This window comes from Mastigoproctus giganteus, chromosome 3 (assembly GCF_048544385.1).
Source record: "Mastigoproctus giganteus isolate SK-2022 chromosome 3, ASM4854438v1, whole genome shotgun sequence".
NCBI classification, from domain to species: Eukaryota; Metazoa; Arthropoda; class Arachnida; order Uropygi; family Thelyphonidae; genus Mastigoproctus; species Mastigoproctus giganteus.
In genome coordinates this window covers 39,329,072-39,346,852 of record NC_143577.1, presented here as the reverse complement: position 1 = coordinate 39,346,852, position 17,781 = coordinate 39,329,072, and the positions used below count along the sequence as shown (strand labels likewise).

Here is a 17,781-nt window from a genome sequence, read left to right as displayed (position 1 = left end):
GTAAGTTGACGTTCTGCGCATAAAGCAATATCTCTTCATAAGGTTTTAAAAATCCATTTTTATATGTTTTTAACAAAGAATATGGAAAAGAAAAACTTTAGTTTTATTGAAGCCCTAAGATACTATGTTTTCGCATTCAGCTAGCAAGGCAGTTTTGGTAATATGTGAACCCAGAGGTATTCTATGTAGAAAGCACTTCACCGGGTTGAGCGCAGAAATGTTAAATTAACCATAAAGATTTCTTAAGACTCTGTTATATTGAATGCCATCTAGTTTACCAGAGCATGAAGCATACAAGAAAAAAATTCAGGCAATTATCTCAGTAAACAATGTTAGAAAAATACTTTGCCTTTTAATTATTTGTGTTTTATGAGTCGTGACAAACTTCTGGACAATATCCATTGTCCTGATTTTTATGGGAGTAGATTCATTCTAGATATTTTTTCTCCCTTTCTGCCTTCTGGCAAAAAGAACTAAAACAGATAGATAGACATAAAAGTCGGAGGCATTTGTTCGCTTAGATTTTAGGGAACATTACTTTTTATATTGCTCATACATTTTTACTATGAAAAAGAACCTCCTACTAAGATCTTTTTCCCCCTATAGAAAAATTTAAAGTTATGTCCATGTAGACAGCGATGTACAAAGACAAAGCTTGTGGTGAATATAGAGATACACTGTTGTCAAAGGTATTGGGACATATGATATGAAGAATATCAACTATGCTAATGATAGTTAATCCCATATCGTCCAGGATATCTCTTAGATATCCTGGACGATATGGGATTCATCGTATGCGGTCCCTTTTTTTAAACTTGCTTTTTAAAAAAAGCAGACATGGGAGCGATGGGTTCCCATGGACAAATTTTTGTACTCCCCAACCAAAATGAAGCTTCGTTTAACTACTCATTAAAAACAAAAGCAAATTGGTATCAATTAAACAGGTATTAAAATTAATCAAACAAATATTAAAGAAGGAATGCAATAAAAATACGCGCATATTTACAATAACTGTACTCCTAAACATTAGCCGCTGGCCATAATAGTCTTTGAATGCAGCTACCACCACTTTGTACATCGGTTGCAACAAACAATCGTATTTGTCATCATAAAAACGACCTGAATTTTGTCACAGGTTAAATGTTAACTGGATGACCAGGGATGCTTGTCTAAAACAACAAGATCCTGTTGTTGTGACCTGTATTTGTTCTTTAAAGTATTTCACGAAGATTGGTGAGTAGATGAGAAAGTTTTCAAGTAAAAACATTATATGGAAAGGACGTAATTCGGAACTATAAATCTGAGACTTCTAGTATTTTATTCATTTAATAAATCACCCTGCATTCATAAAGTGGCAGACAATAGAAACTAGTTTACGTTTTCGTACGGGAACTTGGAATCGATTATCCGTATTCAAAGCTTGTTCAGGCGCACATCCTTGTTAAACCACTAATAACATCATAAGACGGTAGCGTAATATTTTTAGTTTAGGGAAATGTAAGTCGATAAGCGCATCGTTCAGCGTTTGTTATTTTCATAAAGGGTTTATAAATTGCAGGATAAATGAGAGTTAGAGGTTTACACTAAGTGGCTGAAGGTTTTTTACAAAAGACTGTCGACAACTGTAAACAGGCATTGCCAAATCTGAGGATTCAAATCCCCACATCAATGTCTTGAACACCAATTTATGATGTTCACGTACAATCGCTGAAATCTGTTTTTTTTTTTATTTATTTTATTTTTTTTTTTTGCAGAATGCAAGTGGATAAAAGTAAAGCGACTTTAGAATTTCTGATTGGAAGAATTAAGTTAGTTACGGCAAAATGAACTGAGTAGCAAAAGAAATTGGTGAGGCGGTAAATAAGATTAGACAAGACGAAAATTAGAGATTCATGCTGTGAAGACAGAAAGTGAAATGCAGTGGCTGATTTAGCAGTTTCGCACACTTAAGTGGGAATACCTTTTGGCATATAATCGATTATATACGGCATCAGAAAAGAAAAATTAAAATTCGTTATGAGTTACGTTTGAACAGTCGCATAATAAATGGGAATTTTCAAATGAGTTAAGTAACCTTTAAATAGTAAAGGCGCTGGACAAGAGCCTCAATTTTGTACCTAGTTATTAGCAAAATTCCCTTCACTTCAATAAAAAGCGCTACTCCAAAAGGAGAAGTACGCTGCTCTTTATTAGAAATGCGTGCTATTGCTCAGAACATGGCTTCGGTAATTTCAAATAAAGAGCAGTGCTTTTTATTTAAAACGCGAGTGCAATATCGAGGCAATTTAATTCGTCGAAAGCCTCCACGAATCCATTTTGTAAACCTGTTTTGGTCATAACTGAGTACAAAATAAATTCATATAATAGCATCTTTCAGGATGGAGTTAGAGATTCTCTTTCCTTTTGTCACTCTCTCTTATGCCCTTTTATCCGCTCTAACTTCATTTCTTCCCTCGCATCTCAGTTATGTTTTCTTTCTACTTCGTTATAAATTTTCGGTTTACACTCTGTGTCTCGAGACAGACACAGGGTCAGAGGAATTTGTAGCTACTGTAAGTTGCGAATATTTTTACCGTCGAGTAGATCCAAACACTCGGCTTGCGCAATTCTAGAGCCTCGTGCTGATCACTGCACAATGGTCAAACTCTGTCTAAATTGCAGGAGTACAGAAAGTTTGTGTGTGTGCGCAGAGCAAAATCAGATCTTCAAATTAAAATCGGTAAAATATGTCTGAAAAAAGGAAGCTAAAGAAACTAACCAGGAATGAACCTGAGACAAACGCGGAAGAGAACACCTGGAAGACCGTTCAAAGGAAGGTGAGAAACATTGGCACATTGAAACTAAGAGGAAATTTATGAAGGATTCCCCACCAAAAAATTAAATAAACATCACTTATTTAGCACCCGAAGCAGAAATAACCTTATTTGTTGATAAGAACCGGATGTTGGTCATACATTTCAAAAGTGATGAAATCGTTGCCATTAAATGTTACCGAAACTTTTCGTGCTAAAAATTCTTTTACACACGAGCCCTTTAGTTTGTAAGCAGTTGGGTTTTCCGGTCGAGAGCACCAGATGAAAACAGCGGCAGTCTGCTGATGTCACAGGGTACGAAATATGGCTGCCATCCCTTTGTGTCTCACGAAGAAGGGTATTATAAAGGATGAATAAAGGCGCGTCCTTTTTTTTCGGATTTTTTCAGTATTTTACGATGAAAGAGTGTTCGTGAGTTGTTGCTTTCTTTTTGGACTACTCAAAAGGACCAAAGTAGGGCAAGAAAAAAAAAAACCTTGAAGCCAAACTTCGAAAAGTTAATTGTCAAAACTGCCTGAAACTGGAAAATACAGTCTAGAATAAATAAAAGTATTCATCGTAGATTGCTAACTGCTGCTTTCGTTCTTTTATATACAAGTGATCAACAGCAATTTCAGCCACACAATTCCTCCATAATAACGAAGAGTTTGACAACTATTTTCTTGTAAGACATCTCCAATAACTACGTATATAAATACCTCCCTAAGAGCAACCTTCAGCTGTCCTTACATGGCTTTTATCATCTAACAGCTGTTACTGCTCATTGCAATTCATCGGAAGGATGGTAGAAAAACCTACACTCTTAAAAAACACCGGGGCAATTTTTTCCCCACAGATCAAAATAACATAAATCTCGTACGATTATCTATAATTAAATTCTAAAGAAATTCTGGGCTGAGACGAAGACAAAAAGAAAATAAAAGAACGAATAGGGGAAAAAGAAAGGGAGAAAAAAAAACAGAAAGATTTTACCATCATGATGTTAAACGAACTTCGAGGTTAGTGGGTTTCGTTCACGGAGAGAATGATAGACGTAAATATGAAGCAGAGATCAGCTTTTATCTGGAGAACTATTAAAGAAAGATGGAGTTTTTAATTACGTGTCAATTAACCGCTCTTAGCAGTCATTATCAGGAATGTAATTATGAGAATAGAGCGAAAGTTTCGTAGGAAAATTGTGAATAGGAGCTCTTCATTGATCCCTGTGATGAAGATGTTTGCTCCACCTAGGCTTACGATCCAGCCATCTCGCGAACGTAGAAGATTAAGCGAGTGAAGGAATCTCTCTCCAACTAATTTTCCCACTCCTTCCTGCCTCACTCATTACCTGATATTCAAAAGCTGATGGTCTGGAAAAGGAAAAAAAAAAAGTTTATAAACATAAACACATCCAGAGACTTCCAGACTCGGAGGATCGAAAATGTGACGTCATTAGGATGACGTTGATATCGATGTGTTCTGTGAGTAGCACGCTTTCGTGTGCATCTCACCCTCCTGGCACGCGCAGTTAAATGTTGCAACGCTAGGGCAGTGGAGACGAACCTGAGATGGTCCTATTTGATGGTGTCTTCCTTCGTTCAACTGTTGCAGAAACACGGGAGGTAAAGTGTTAGTTTTGCTAAGTTCAGCTATGCCACACACAGATGGAGGCTGATCGATGCCAATTTCCCGCGCAATGCCTGTTTCCTCTCGTGTAAGACGCACGCCTGCTGCCTGATGGGGAGAGAGAGAGAGCAAAACGTATTCTATGTCTTTTTCATCTGGTTTCTGCTGCTGTGCGAATAAGGTCAACCCGGATCGACACCACCCTGTGAGATTCTCAAAATGTAAGTAAAGCCTACAGGTATTGCGTTCATAGGTCGCACGCGAAGGGTATTTAACTAGTCTTATTTAGAATGCGGGAATTGGGAAAATCTGTGCTTAGAAATGTCGGCAGTTACTTCGAGTATGAAGTGTGTGTCTGTGCCCGGGATTAGCGTGGGCTCTGCGAGTTGAAATATCTCCTTTGACCTGAATATACCTCTGGGGAATAACTCTCCTTATTTACTATCTGCCTATTCCCCTTTGCGGGTCTCATTCTTCGTCTCTAGCCTCCCTCTTTAGTAATATCTCCATCTCCTTTCTAGTAGAAATGTATTTATTCACTTGTTTCTATAAGCGTTGTGGTTTTGTCTTCGCACACTTATGCGATATAATACTCCATCCAGATTACCTTCTACAGCTGAAGCTTTGGGGCTCTAAAATAATATTCATAAAATCAATTTGCATATCTTGTAATTAACCAGTTTGCTAGCTTTCAGCCCACCGGACTTACAAGTGGATTTATCTGATGTAATTTTATTTACAATATGGCAATTATACGGAATTTTTAGATAATTATTATAGCTCAATACACAGAGAGAAAGATTTGGAATTTATATGAAGTTTGGGACCTTTCTTTAAATAAGAAAAGAAGTCTTTGTTTCATTAAGTCCAACGCATTCAAGTTTATCACTTGTCTTTGCGGATTCATTCAATTTCACTCCATTAACGCTTTCAGACTTGCACGTTTCAAAGTCGTTTTGTCAAGTTTGTAAATGGATCTTTCTAGTACAGTCTGTAATGTGGTTGTTTGGTTAATGCCTTTGGAAAGTTAAGTAAACCCGCCTTTCACATGTTCGTTCTTTTTGCCACTTAGACTTTCTCCACTCCATTTGTAGTAATGTGATTCTTTCTATCTTTTTCACGTCCGAATGCGCCAACCCTTATGTTCCCAACCTTCAGTAGTAGACGTACCACTGATGATACACCGAACCGCGCCGAATGGTACGCGTAAAGGTAATTCTTATTTCCATCAATTGATTTTCTCTAATGAATCTTTCAATAAACAAGAATGCATATAAAAACTTTGGCAGTTGCTCAATTTCTTGTACAATCGGAAAATCGAGTTCGTTATCTACAATATACAAACATAGCAAAGCAAAGATTGTAAAATCATCTCTCTCTCTCATTAAAGATCTAACAGCAACCAGGTTGAAAACCTGTGTAGTAGAAAACCTCCTGATCTACGTTGTGCTCTTGTGTTTGTCACTTACAGAACTTCTTTTCAATCTACAAAGAAATTCAGTGGTTCAACTATTTTATAGCTGGAAAAAAAACCACACTTTGCACAAATGCGGGTTTCAATTCCCATCGCTTACTGAAGTTGAAGAATTCTCCAGCAAGAACGAAAAGAACTTCTATGAGCCGAGTTGGGATTTTGTTCCTCAAATAGGAAAACAAAACTTTAAGTAAAAATAAAAACAACATATTTATACGCCCATAAGACTTACCAGGAACTAGAAGAGATTATATCTTCATTATTATTGATTATGCTTGATTGTTATTGATAATCTCAATCGATTATGCTCCTCCAATTTTATGGCCAACTCCCAACACACACTTCACAGACATAAAATACATGAGGGGGAATAATGGGTCAAAATCAAACTCAAGTTATTATGTAACCGTTTCTTTCTCTCTGTTTCAAGTTGCAGCACTTCACTGAAAATTGATCTCTCTGCAAAAAAGGTACTCCAGTAGTGCATTTGCTATAAGAAATCGGTAATCTCGAGAGGTTACTTTTCAAGACCTCCGAAAAGTAAACCAAAAAATATAACTCCCAGCGAATTCCATGAACTGTTTATATCTGATGAAGATGAGGGAACAAATTCTTGAATTTTAAAAGAAAAGTGACAATCTGTATATGTGTAAAATACACGTATGTGACGAATTGTAAATATTGGTATTTATTCTCATTTTTCTAACCTTAAGCACGTGCCTTTAATTGACGCTTTGGATTTTGTATTCTGTTTGCGTATAAGTCAACATTATTTTTTATTTTGTGCTTCAAAGGTAGATTTAGATGTCGTAATATGCGATATACATCGCACTCCGGTACCTTTCTCTCAGTTACTGTGGTCTACCAGACGTTCTGGTCCAGAACATCACCATCAAGTTTCCATTTGTGATTACCTCAACCACCGAGGATGTAGAATGTTGAAGTTTTTCTGTAATAGCATAAACAGATTGATTGTTCATATGGCATCCTATGATAAACCTCCCTTTGAAGTCGCTAAGCTCAGACCTTTGTTCATTTTTTCCCAAATCCCAGAAGTGTCCGGACATTATATTTCCAAAAGTATCTGCAAACTTTTGTCACTATAGTGTATACACTGTATCTGTAAGCTGAGCATTTTGTATGGCTAGTGGCTTTCGTGGGTACCGTTTCTATCCATAATGTGTGGTAAAAAAAGAAAATCAAATTTTATTATTGTGGAAAAACAGTTATGTACTACATATTTGATAAGATGTATGACATTTAAAAGAGAATTTTCTTTAAATGTCTTGTACAGAGACAGAAAAATGTTAGTTTTATTCATAAAAGGCGCCAAACATATAATTCGATAGTCAGATATGCCATAAAATCTTCTTGGATTTGTAAATTCGACTCACGAACAATGATTGTATAGCAATCTGTAAAAGATTCTTTTTCTTCAGCGTTAAATAATGTGCTTTCCAAAGGCTATGAATCCCCTTTTAAAGAAATCAATGAGTTTTTCATTTTCGTATGAAGTGGGGGACAACCTCTTGCTGTATTTCCCTTGTTTCCTTTGATTGGTGTGTGCCAAACAAAGTTTTCGAATTAATATCTTGCAAGCTATCAATCTCCAGTTATAACCTGAAATATTGAAACTAACTAAAATGGTGAATCTTATTAAATTACGAAATCCAGTTCTATATTACCTTCCAATATAAATTTTCAGTAAACACTCTTAGAAAGGACTATTCTTGTATCGTACCACGTTTATGATAAAATTTCGCAATAATATTTGAATTACAAATGAAATTGATAGTATTTTCATCCGGTGTTTACTGTTGAGACTCAGTATGAAACTAGAGTTTTTTAATACTGCAGTTCCTGAAGTTTTGTGCGTATTAAAGGGAAATGAGGGACAGTTGATGTTCGTAGTTGAGGTTTGGACAAGTGATGTAGTGCTCTGGTGTAATTTGAGGCAGCCTGTACTGATCAAATCATCGCGAAGCAATTGCGGGTAACATGAGAAGAATAACACTTCATATCCGAGCATTTCAAAGCTACTCATTTCTAAAATTGGAATCTAACTCTACGCTCCCATATTGAAAGAGACTTAGTATTAGAGGTTGTTATTGTTATTCTCTGGTAGATATTGTTTGCTGAATGAAAAACCAGAGTTTCTGGGAGAAAAAAACTACGCTGTCCTAGCCTGAGATCGACTAACTCAGCCACATTGTCGTCAGAGCTATCTCGCTCTTTATCTTTTATAAGAAAAAAATGAAAGAAAAGTAAATCGCGGCTTACCAGTAATTTATCCCTTCGATATTCATAAAGTGTGCCAGATCATATACTATACTAGCTTATGCGATTTTGTTGGGTATTGTGGCTGTACAAGTCTGTGGTCACGAACCGATTTGCATATCATTCGAGCCGGAAAACCCTATTCCTTCATCCTGAAATCAATTGACTACATCCTCGATTGAAAAGGACTTCAAGAATTCCTCTGGCCTCACACAGGATTCGAATCCTTTTCCTCTCTAAATGAATGGCAAGTGGTGAACTACCAATCAGTTAATCATAGGCGTGCAATATAATTAACAAAGTGCTCTCTAATTCATGCTAAGTGCACATCACAAATAACTGATTATCTTAATTGGATTTTAATAAGAGTCTTGTGGGATCCTAACCGAGCCCATAGCAAAACACCCGCTGGTCTTATCGACTGGCTAGTGACTATTGCACGCAGTCATTTCATGTTTGCTGCTTTCTGGGAGAACCTACCGCAAATGTGGTAAGCCCCCGTTGTCTTTCCGATCTGTGTGAGGTCCATTAAATTGCATGTCTGTGTGCGTTCTAAAGCTGATTTGCGTGTTTGTTTGTTTTCGAGATGAAGAAATCCGGGAAAACTAACGCAATATAACTAAGAAACGGGGCACTACCTAAACGCAAATTAATTCAAAACCTGCGCTGAATTAACCTCCATTAATTAAGGTATGTTGAAATAGCAGCATCATTAAAATTGATGATGAGGCTATTTAAAATATACTCATCAATAACGCTTTTCTCAGTTTTGTTTTTCTGTCCATCGTCTGGAGACGCTGTTATCCCTTTAGTGACGGCGAGCCCTCGTGGTAGCACAGTTGGTAGGAACGCCATCCTCCCCACACCGGGTGGAAAAAGACCTAAGTTCGAATCCCGTAGATGAAGGGGGAATTGTTATGGGCCTTTTTCACAACATGGCTGGGTTAGTCGGTCTCAGGAGAGGGCATCATGGTTTTTTATCCCGGAAACTCGGGTTTTTCATCCAGAAAACAGAAAATCGACCCCAGAACACACGCAACTTACAGCCTTAGCCACTGATGCTCCTGAAACCCTACAACAACAACAACAACAACCCCATACCGAGTTGAAAAGACCTGAATTTGAATCCCGTTAATGATGCGAGAAATTTTTATGGGTCTTTATCACAACGTGCTGAGTTAGTCGGTCTTAGGCGAGGGTAGCATGGTTTTTCTTCCGGAAACTCCGGTTTTTTGGTCCAGCAAACAACAAATCGACCATAGAACACACGTAATTTACGGACATATTAAGGCCCAATATGGCCTAGTTGCTGCACCTACAACCCCACAACAACGGTATAGCACAGTTATAATTTAGCGTTGCTATAAATCAGCAGCAGTAACGCTGTGGTGTAATTAATTCGTCACAATCCATTGACTTGGAAGTCTGTGTTCCCTCACTGATAAGGGCGTTATTTTCTAGGCTTTTCCAGGCGTGGAATGAAGTAATGGCGCATAGTTTATCAACCAGCAAGAAAAAAAAAGCCAACCTTACGATATAAGCTGGGCCAGTCTGGTGACTGGGATGCATCCTGTATACTAAAAATAAATAAAAGAAACAGAATTAATATTCTTGATTTATTTCGGGTTTCTCTGCAAACCTTTAGCTGCTATAACTCACGGGAATTTTCAAGCAGTGTTTTCTTGAGATAAATCTGGTTTATGTGAAAGAAGTCCATATGAAATTAAGGAATTGTGCTAGTATTATAGCATGTTTAGAGGAGAAGGGAATAGGTCTTAAGAAATCGCTATAGATGCGTATAATTTGTGGATTTGTGAAATAAATCTAAAATAAAAGATGATTGAGTTTGGTGTCTGAAAATCTTTCTATTCGCACGCATACGTAATCTCTTCTTCCTATTCTTCTTTTCTTGTAGACGTAAAAAAGTTTTATTTTGGGATACAAAGTTGTAAATATATTAATACTTAATCCCTCGGAAACCAATATTCCTATTTAAATAGTCCTAATTCACAAATAATGATGTTGAGACAAATATTGATCAAAGAAATAATATGTAGAGGTTGGAACTCGTTTGTATTTGATAAAGCAGAGTTATGTGTGTGTTAAGCCTCAAGGCAACTAAGACTGTGAGGCGTCGCTATATTGTGTTTTTAAATTGAAGGTATTCTGTGGTTGATTTGCTGTTTGGTGGAAGGAAAAAACGCGAGTTTCCGGGAGAAAAAACCATGCAACTCTTGCCTGTGATAGACTAGCTCAGCCATGTTGTGAAAAAGGGCCTAATGAATATTTACGGAACCGAAAATAACCAAAGTGTTTAAAGGAATAAAAGACAGAACAATATTTTAAATAAATAAAAAAATTCTTACTTTAAGAACAGAGACACAACGTCATGGCCACTATTGGTTCATCATCTTCACTAATTGTGTTTCTTTTCTGTTAAGAGGGCTCGAACTTTACCTCGTCTATGCTGCTAACTTAAGGGGTTTAACGCTTTTGAATGCTTGTGAGATGTCTCCACTCTGAAAAATACTCTTGACACTTTTCAGAAGTGGCCCAGGCAGAATCATTTTGCCGATAATGAAATGAATATCAACATTTGTTCATTGCAGATCCCAGAAGAAAGGAGACCAATTATTTATACACCTCAAACATGCACCTTTACTACGTGTTTTACATATCTGTGATCCTGGAAATACAAGCATAATACTGTACATAGCGCAACATGGTGTAAATCGACGATGCGCTTAAAACCCCTACTACAGCATCAACACTACCCACAATTCTTGAGAAACACAATTATCATTACAAACAGTATTTCTACAACTTAAAATTCGATTCCGATTAGTGCATTACACAAAATCGTGTCAATATAAAATGCATTCTGTTCACGCTCTCTAATAGATTGCCTTCTAAATAATGGAACTCAATTCACACTAAACTTGCACAATTAATTCATCTGACAGTACATTGTCTCCTATCTATTATTCATAAACTTGTCATTCACAATACGTATCTCACATATACCTGTAGATTTAATTGGGCGCATCTGCCATTCAATCAATCTCTTCCACTTAATTAAACTTTCTTTATTCAATGTTAATAATAAGATTTTCTATAAATTTGTCTTCACTTACATTTATTTTAAACTTATCTTATTTCTACATTTATTTTCAACTTTTATATTTACCGTTTATCGTTTGCCTGCCATAATATTCACTATTAAACACTTTAAACATTAAAACTACACCCCCATTCTTCAAAATCAGACTGATAACTCCATTCCATTCTGCCAACTGATTTCTGCACATTCCATTTCGATATAAAAATGTACTTATATTTATCTTTCGAATTTAATAACTGCTACTACCGAGTAGCTGCCTTTTCCTATTCGTTCACACCTTCAATATTATAAGTATTCAAATTTCGTTATTGTTATTTACTGCACCTTTTCAACCGAGCATCTTTCCTTCCGTTTTCTTCGTTTTTGGTTGACACTTCTCACACTGACCGCTCCGTATTCGTTGCTGTCAACCGCGTGCTTCACTCAATTTTAAGCCTCCCCCAACTCTAATATATGCCTATTTCTGAGGGACTATAGCTAGTTGTCCTATTAAGTTTTTAAATTGGTTCTAGAAAGTTTTGTTTTGTTCTTTACTTAATCCTATACTTTTCTATTTTAAAGTTTAACCTCACCGCTACATAAGACAGAAGTCTTACAAAACATATCTTTTACTTTTTCTTCAACTCTACAGACACTTCATTCCCTTACACGTTTGTCCACTTTTCTAAATTTTAATAATAATTACCCCTTATAGTATTTTCTGGCAGTGCAGCCACTATTGCAAAAATAGTTTGTTCGAGATAACCATTCCTTGATGCTTAAACCTTTACTTTTCAGGACCATGTCCCGAAAGTAACTACCCAGTGAATTTAACTCTTGTTACTTTCGGGACACGCTATATACATTCTTGTAAAATATGTAAATAACATTTTTCGTTATAAATATTGTCATTTTCCCGTGTACTATGTTGTCAAAAGTAACTGGACATCTGCATGTTTCAAAGGTCCATTTGTTGATACAATATTTAAAAACGTATCAGTCCATGTTTTAGCCTTCACTGAATACAATATCCTTGTCAATAGACTCGGAACGATTATTGATAACAGGAAGAGAGCGTTAGTATTAATAGCGGAAAATGATGCAAGAAAACAAGCTTATATAGTATCAGCCAAAAAAAAAATTTAGCCTCACCCATCGTCTGTCCCCTCTAAGAATTTGTCTAATTCTTCTTTGAATTTATTCAACCCATCCACTTCCACAACAACAGACGGAAGCCTGTTCCAACAATCAATTACCAGCTGACTGAAGGCAAACTTCAGCATACCTATCCTGCAATCATCCTTCTTCAATTTGAATTTATGCTCCCTCATGTGTGGGGTCTCAGCAAAAGGAAGAATGCTATCAACATTTAGCTTACTCAATCCATTCAACGCCTTCAATCAACACCTCAACCAGACTTCCCCGCAGATGCCTTGGCAGTAGTTTCCAGACGCCGCAATTTGCAGAACTGATGTCTTTCTTGGTAAGAGCATCCATTTGTTCCCTTCACCAATCTGGTTGCTCTTCTCTGCACGCGTTCCAGCAGATCTACATCCTTCCTAAAATGAGGCCTCCAGATATATATGCAGTACTCAAGATGTAGTCTAACCATTTCCTTATACAATTGGATAATGACCTTTTTATCTCTGCTAGAAAAATTCCTGTATATCATTGACAAAACCCATCCATGAGTTGTCCTGGCAGCATATCTGCCTTGCTCAAAAATATTCATATCTGACTGACTGCATAATTACACCCAGTCCTTTTTCATTTTCCAACACCATGAGTGGTACTATACAGTTGGTATGTTCATCCGTGATTACTTTTACCCAGGCGAATTATGACCAGCGTAGTTCATGCGCCACTAAACCTCAATACAAACAAACAAACTTCTACCCATATGCAGTCCTTTCATATTTCAATGTTAAACTTCAACTGCCATTTCTCAGCCCATCTGCCTAATTTTTCTAGATCCTGTTGCAGTAGCGGACCTTGATTACTGCCATTAACCACTCTGCCAGCCTTAGTATCATCTGCAAACTTGGACATCAAGCCTGATATACCTCCATAAAAATAGAAAACAACAATGGGCCCAACACTGAACCCTTGGGAACTCCACTAATAACATAAGTTCACGAAGAGCAGTATCCATTGATTATCACTCTCTGATAATCAATGCCTTCCTGAAATCCAAGTATTTTGGTTCATTCTTCATTAATACAATAGTCACTTCAGCTATTGATCTTAAGGGTGTTGTGCTGGCTGAAGTCAACGTTCCTGTTCGTCCTAAAGGTGTCCATGTTGGGGCTCCAGGAGGAAAGATAATGAAGCTTTTGCACGCTCATATCTTTAAACCACGTCATTACTCGCTGTGAACTATCAGTCATGCAGCATTGTACAGAGTACAGCGCAGCACAGCAATGTGGCAGTACAGCACTGTCATGCTTACAGTACTTCTTGCAAACGTGGCTAAGTTAGTCGGTCTGAATTGAGGGTAGCGCATTGTTTTTTTTTCTCCAAACCTCAGGTGTTTCTTCTAACGATTTGACCGAATTACACACCTCAAGTCCAAACTCAATATCTTTACGCCTCTTAGACCTAGTTGCTTTGATGCTTAACTCGCACGCACTGTATTTAGTTGATCTGCTAGCTTCTGGCGTGAATGTAATTGGTTTTATACCCATCTGGCACGCGGATATCGGGTGTGGTTCATTTATTACAGGGGTGTCCAAACTGATTTACATTCCCTCATATTGCGTGGCTTGCGACTATGTGGGCAGCCCTAAATGTTATGCTTCCCCAAAGTTTAAAGCTAACTTATCACAAAACTGTTTTGGCCCATAGCCAAAAAAGGTTGCCCCCCCCCGGATTTATTATAAATCTCAGTGGAGAGTTCCAACACTTTTGGAAACATGTGTACAATATATAGAACTATACCACTAAACTCATTTTATAAGTACCAATTTCTAATTATTTAGCACTTCCAGTTATCTTTGGGAATTTCAAGTGGCTATTAAAAGAAATCCGCACAAAGCGAGACATTTTAATAAGTATTGCTCGAAGCTAGATAGGCATATTATGTTTAATTATAATCTAAGATTACATTCAGGCTTCCTAATGATGGATATTAAATTATGGCAGTAATAAATTCCCCATCGACGGCAACAATTGCCAGAAGGGATTTCAACAAATCTTCATGAATGTGATTAAATAACATTTGCATGCTTCCAATCTTTGTAAGTTTACCACTCATGAATACGGCATTTCGTTTAAACGCATTAACAGTAACAATTATAAAGTTTAAGATAAAAGAATTTATAGCCATAAATTTCTGAAATCATTTATTAAAATTAGTACCCATTTGAATCTTGCAGTGCTCGTTATTGAGATTTCTCCACCTAGAAAGAATGAAGGGATTTACCTGAAATTTTACATGCGTAACTGTGAAGTACATTCACTGAGGTAAAAAGAAACCTTTGTTTAGTATCTACTAGAGCCACCTCCTAGTAGAAACTGAACTTTGCTCAAATTCAGGCAGTACACGCCGTGGCTTGATTCCACTTGAGGAGTTTTTCTTCAGATTTGACCAATCTTACATTAGGATATTTGTCAGCTGCTCTGTTTTGGTCGGTAGAGAACCACAAAGCTGAACTGCCCTTTCAAACATATTCCAGACATTTCTATTGGATTCAGATCTGGAGAATTAGGTGGCCAGGATAGATGTTGGAAACCTTCAGAATGATCCTTGAACCATTTATATACAATTTGTGGGCGATGGATAGTTGCGTTGTCGTCTTGAAAGAATCCATCACAATCCGGGTAAAAATGAAGTATTGCAAGGTGAATTTGGTCCGATACGACAGAAACATATCCATTGGAAGTATCATCTACTACCATTGGTTCAAAAAAAAGTGTTCATCGAAGCTTTTCAGACCACATAATCTTTTTCCCCTGTTCCACAGTCCAGTCTTGTTGTTGGTGGTACCATTCCAGTCGAATCTTTCGATTCTTCACAGAAAGAAATGTCTTTCATATTGTCATAAGACAACCAAATCCCAGATTCTTTATGGTCTATGGTCCAAAATGGTCTTTGCCTAAATTGAAATTTTCAGTCTTTTTCTGCACGCTGAATCTTCTATTCTGACTCACATTTAGCTTTAAATTCCCGCGGTCACCTTCCTGAGGTCGAGTACCGGACTTCATCGACGATAGCACCCTTCTGAAAATCTGAAAGAATACCTGTCCTCACCATGATCGTGTCAACTAAAAAGCTCCAGGAAATCATACAGTATTTATCTGATACTAAGGAACTGTGCTCATACCATGTAACAACTTGCATTTGCATGCTGTATGCTGAATAATCCGTTGACACAATGAACAAGGTTTCTAATTTTTTTGATTATTACTTTTGTTACCTCCAGCTTTCTGTTAAGATAATAAACATTGGTTTTAGAGACAGTTGCTGTAGGCAGGACAAGTCTACAAGCTACGTTAATAATTTCCAATTCACGAATTCCTTTTGGCCACAGATAAAACTCCAACAGATGTTCAACGAACTCAATTTAATGTTTTAACTCTGAAAGTATTTTGCAATTAAGGCCAAAGTCACAAATTAAACGTACGAGGTGGTTGATAAAACAGTAACATGCTTACTGTTGAGGATATTCGTATTTCAGTTAATCCTATGGATTAATCGTTGGAGAAACGCAGATCAGTCGTTTAATTCACTTAACAACCATTAATCACTTAAGTTGCATTAAAAAGATTTAAAGGAATGCTAAAAAATAAAAGAAACTCATGAAACTCTTACAGAGGTTTCTGCCAAGATATGAGAACAAAATATAAAAAAACAAAACGTTAAGTTTTAACCTTGTAGGCAGCGAATTGTTTTTAACAAAAATAATAAACAAATAAACGCTTCTTTTAAGAGTATAAACAAAGGCGTTTATTTTACAAACGTTTTGCAATTAGATAGAAATCAGCTCTAATTATGACGTTACCTTTTATGACATAACACATATTACGCTTTAACCCCCTCAGCGTTAAAAAAAAAGCACTTTTCTTCTCTTTCACTCCGAGCCTTTTCTTCTAAACAATTACAAACCCTGTAGAAATCACCCAAATCTATCCTGGCATTGATCCACTGCTCCAGTCGCTGAGTGGGACCCCAGGCCTTGCAAAAAATCCTCAACGAACGATCAGTTTAATCAATCACCCGTCAACTATTCACTGCTCCATTTTTTATCGCTTTCATTCTGCTGCGAGTCTTTACTGTAAATATTTGTACAAGCGTTGTTCTTCATAATAACTGTTAAGTTTTTCTTCATTAAGTTCTTAATAATAATTAGTGATGCCGATTATAATTGTTATCTCAAAAATTAAAAGTTATACTTAAATAATAATAATAAAGAGTTCTACGTTAAAGTTCTGAGTCTTCTGCATGAGGAAATTCGAAGAAAAATACCGGAAAAGTGGAACTCCAAAGATTGGTTGCTTCACCACGATAATATGCCGTCTCATACGTCACTATCTGTGTAATTTTTTTTTTTTTTTGGGCCAAAAAAAAGAAGAATAACTGAATTGTAGAAACCCCCCCGATTCACCAGATATGGCTCAGATGTCCTGTTACTTTTGACAGTGTAGAGTATGTGGATATGTATGCATGCCTGTACGATTCATTCAACTAACGGTGGCTCTGGTTTATTTAAGTAATTTAAATTTAAAATTTTAATTTTATTTATGTAATTCTGTAATCATTTTATTCGTTATTTTTCCAATTTACTGTATTCATTACCACTCTCTTTTTCTGTTACTCATCTAGGGTAATATTAAAAAGTAAAAATAAATGCTTGAAAGGAATGGTGCCCGGATACTTTTGAGAACGCGGTGTATTTATTTATTTTTTTTTTCGTGTATAAGCTTGGATGAGGATTCTTTGCTCTTTTCTTCTGAAATGTTCTGCACTTTTGCCCTTATTTTAGCGAAAAGAACAAAGGCATGAACATCATACGATACGCACTTTGAAAACGTTTTAAAAGTATTATTAGCTGAATCATTTCCTACTTGGTAGAAGATGGTCATGGCTGAATAACTTACAAGCAGTCAAAACGTCATGGTACATACCTTTTTTTGGTAGATTACGATTGAGAATAAAATCATATAGGAAACGTTGAAGCAGATCTGAGTGGTTTTTTCAATCACACTCTCTGTAGAATGTGCACTTTTGTGCTGGTGAATGTAGTAGAGAACAAAGTATTCAAATTTCTTAAAAATGTAAACTTATTTGTGTGAAAGAGCAACAACGTAACGGTATAGTAATGGCGTTATGTAATAAGCAAATAAGTCCACCCACAGATATTTACATAAACCTGAAACACCCTTCTTCCAGTACTATAAGTTCTCTACAGGAAATAAACGAAGTAAACAAACAAAAAAAAAATTTCAGCACCATTTTTTATTGGTGAAAATCAAAATCAGTTTTAGAAGTTAATCGTTTAACCCAATCGGTTCCC

At 36.6% G+C, this 17,781-nt stretch overlaps 1 protein-coding gene across 2 annotated transcripts in view; it reads left to right on the top strand.

The window, feature by feature from the left end:
• Positions 1-4,349: 4,349 nt before the first annotated feature.
• The window catches only part of LOC150087896 (Golgi-associated plant pathogenesis-related protein 1-like), an 84,561-nt gene continuing 71,129 nt past the window's right edge, over positions 4,350-17,781 (top strand). The window contains exon 1 of one of the 2 annotated variants that reach the window (XM_090370499.1): positions 4,350-4,639. In XM_090370499.1, coding sequence (XP_090226625.1) covers positions 4,638-4,639 — 2 coding nt within the window. In that variant the 5' untranslated portion in view covers positions 4,350-4,637. The remainder of the gene's footprint in view (positions 4,640-17,781) is intronic. The other variant, XM_090370500.1, reaches the window with a different exon arrangement.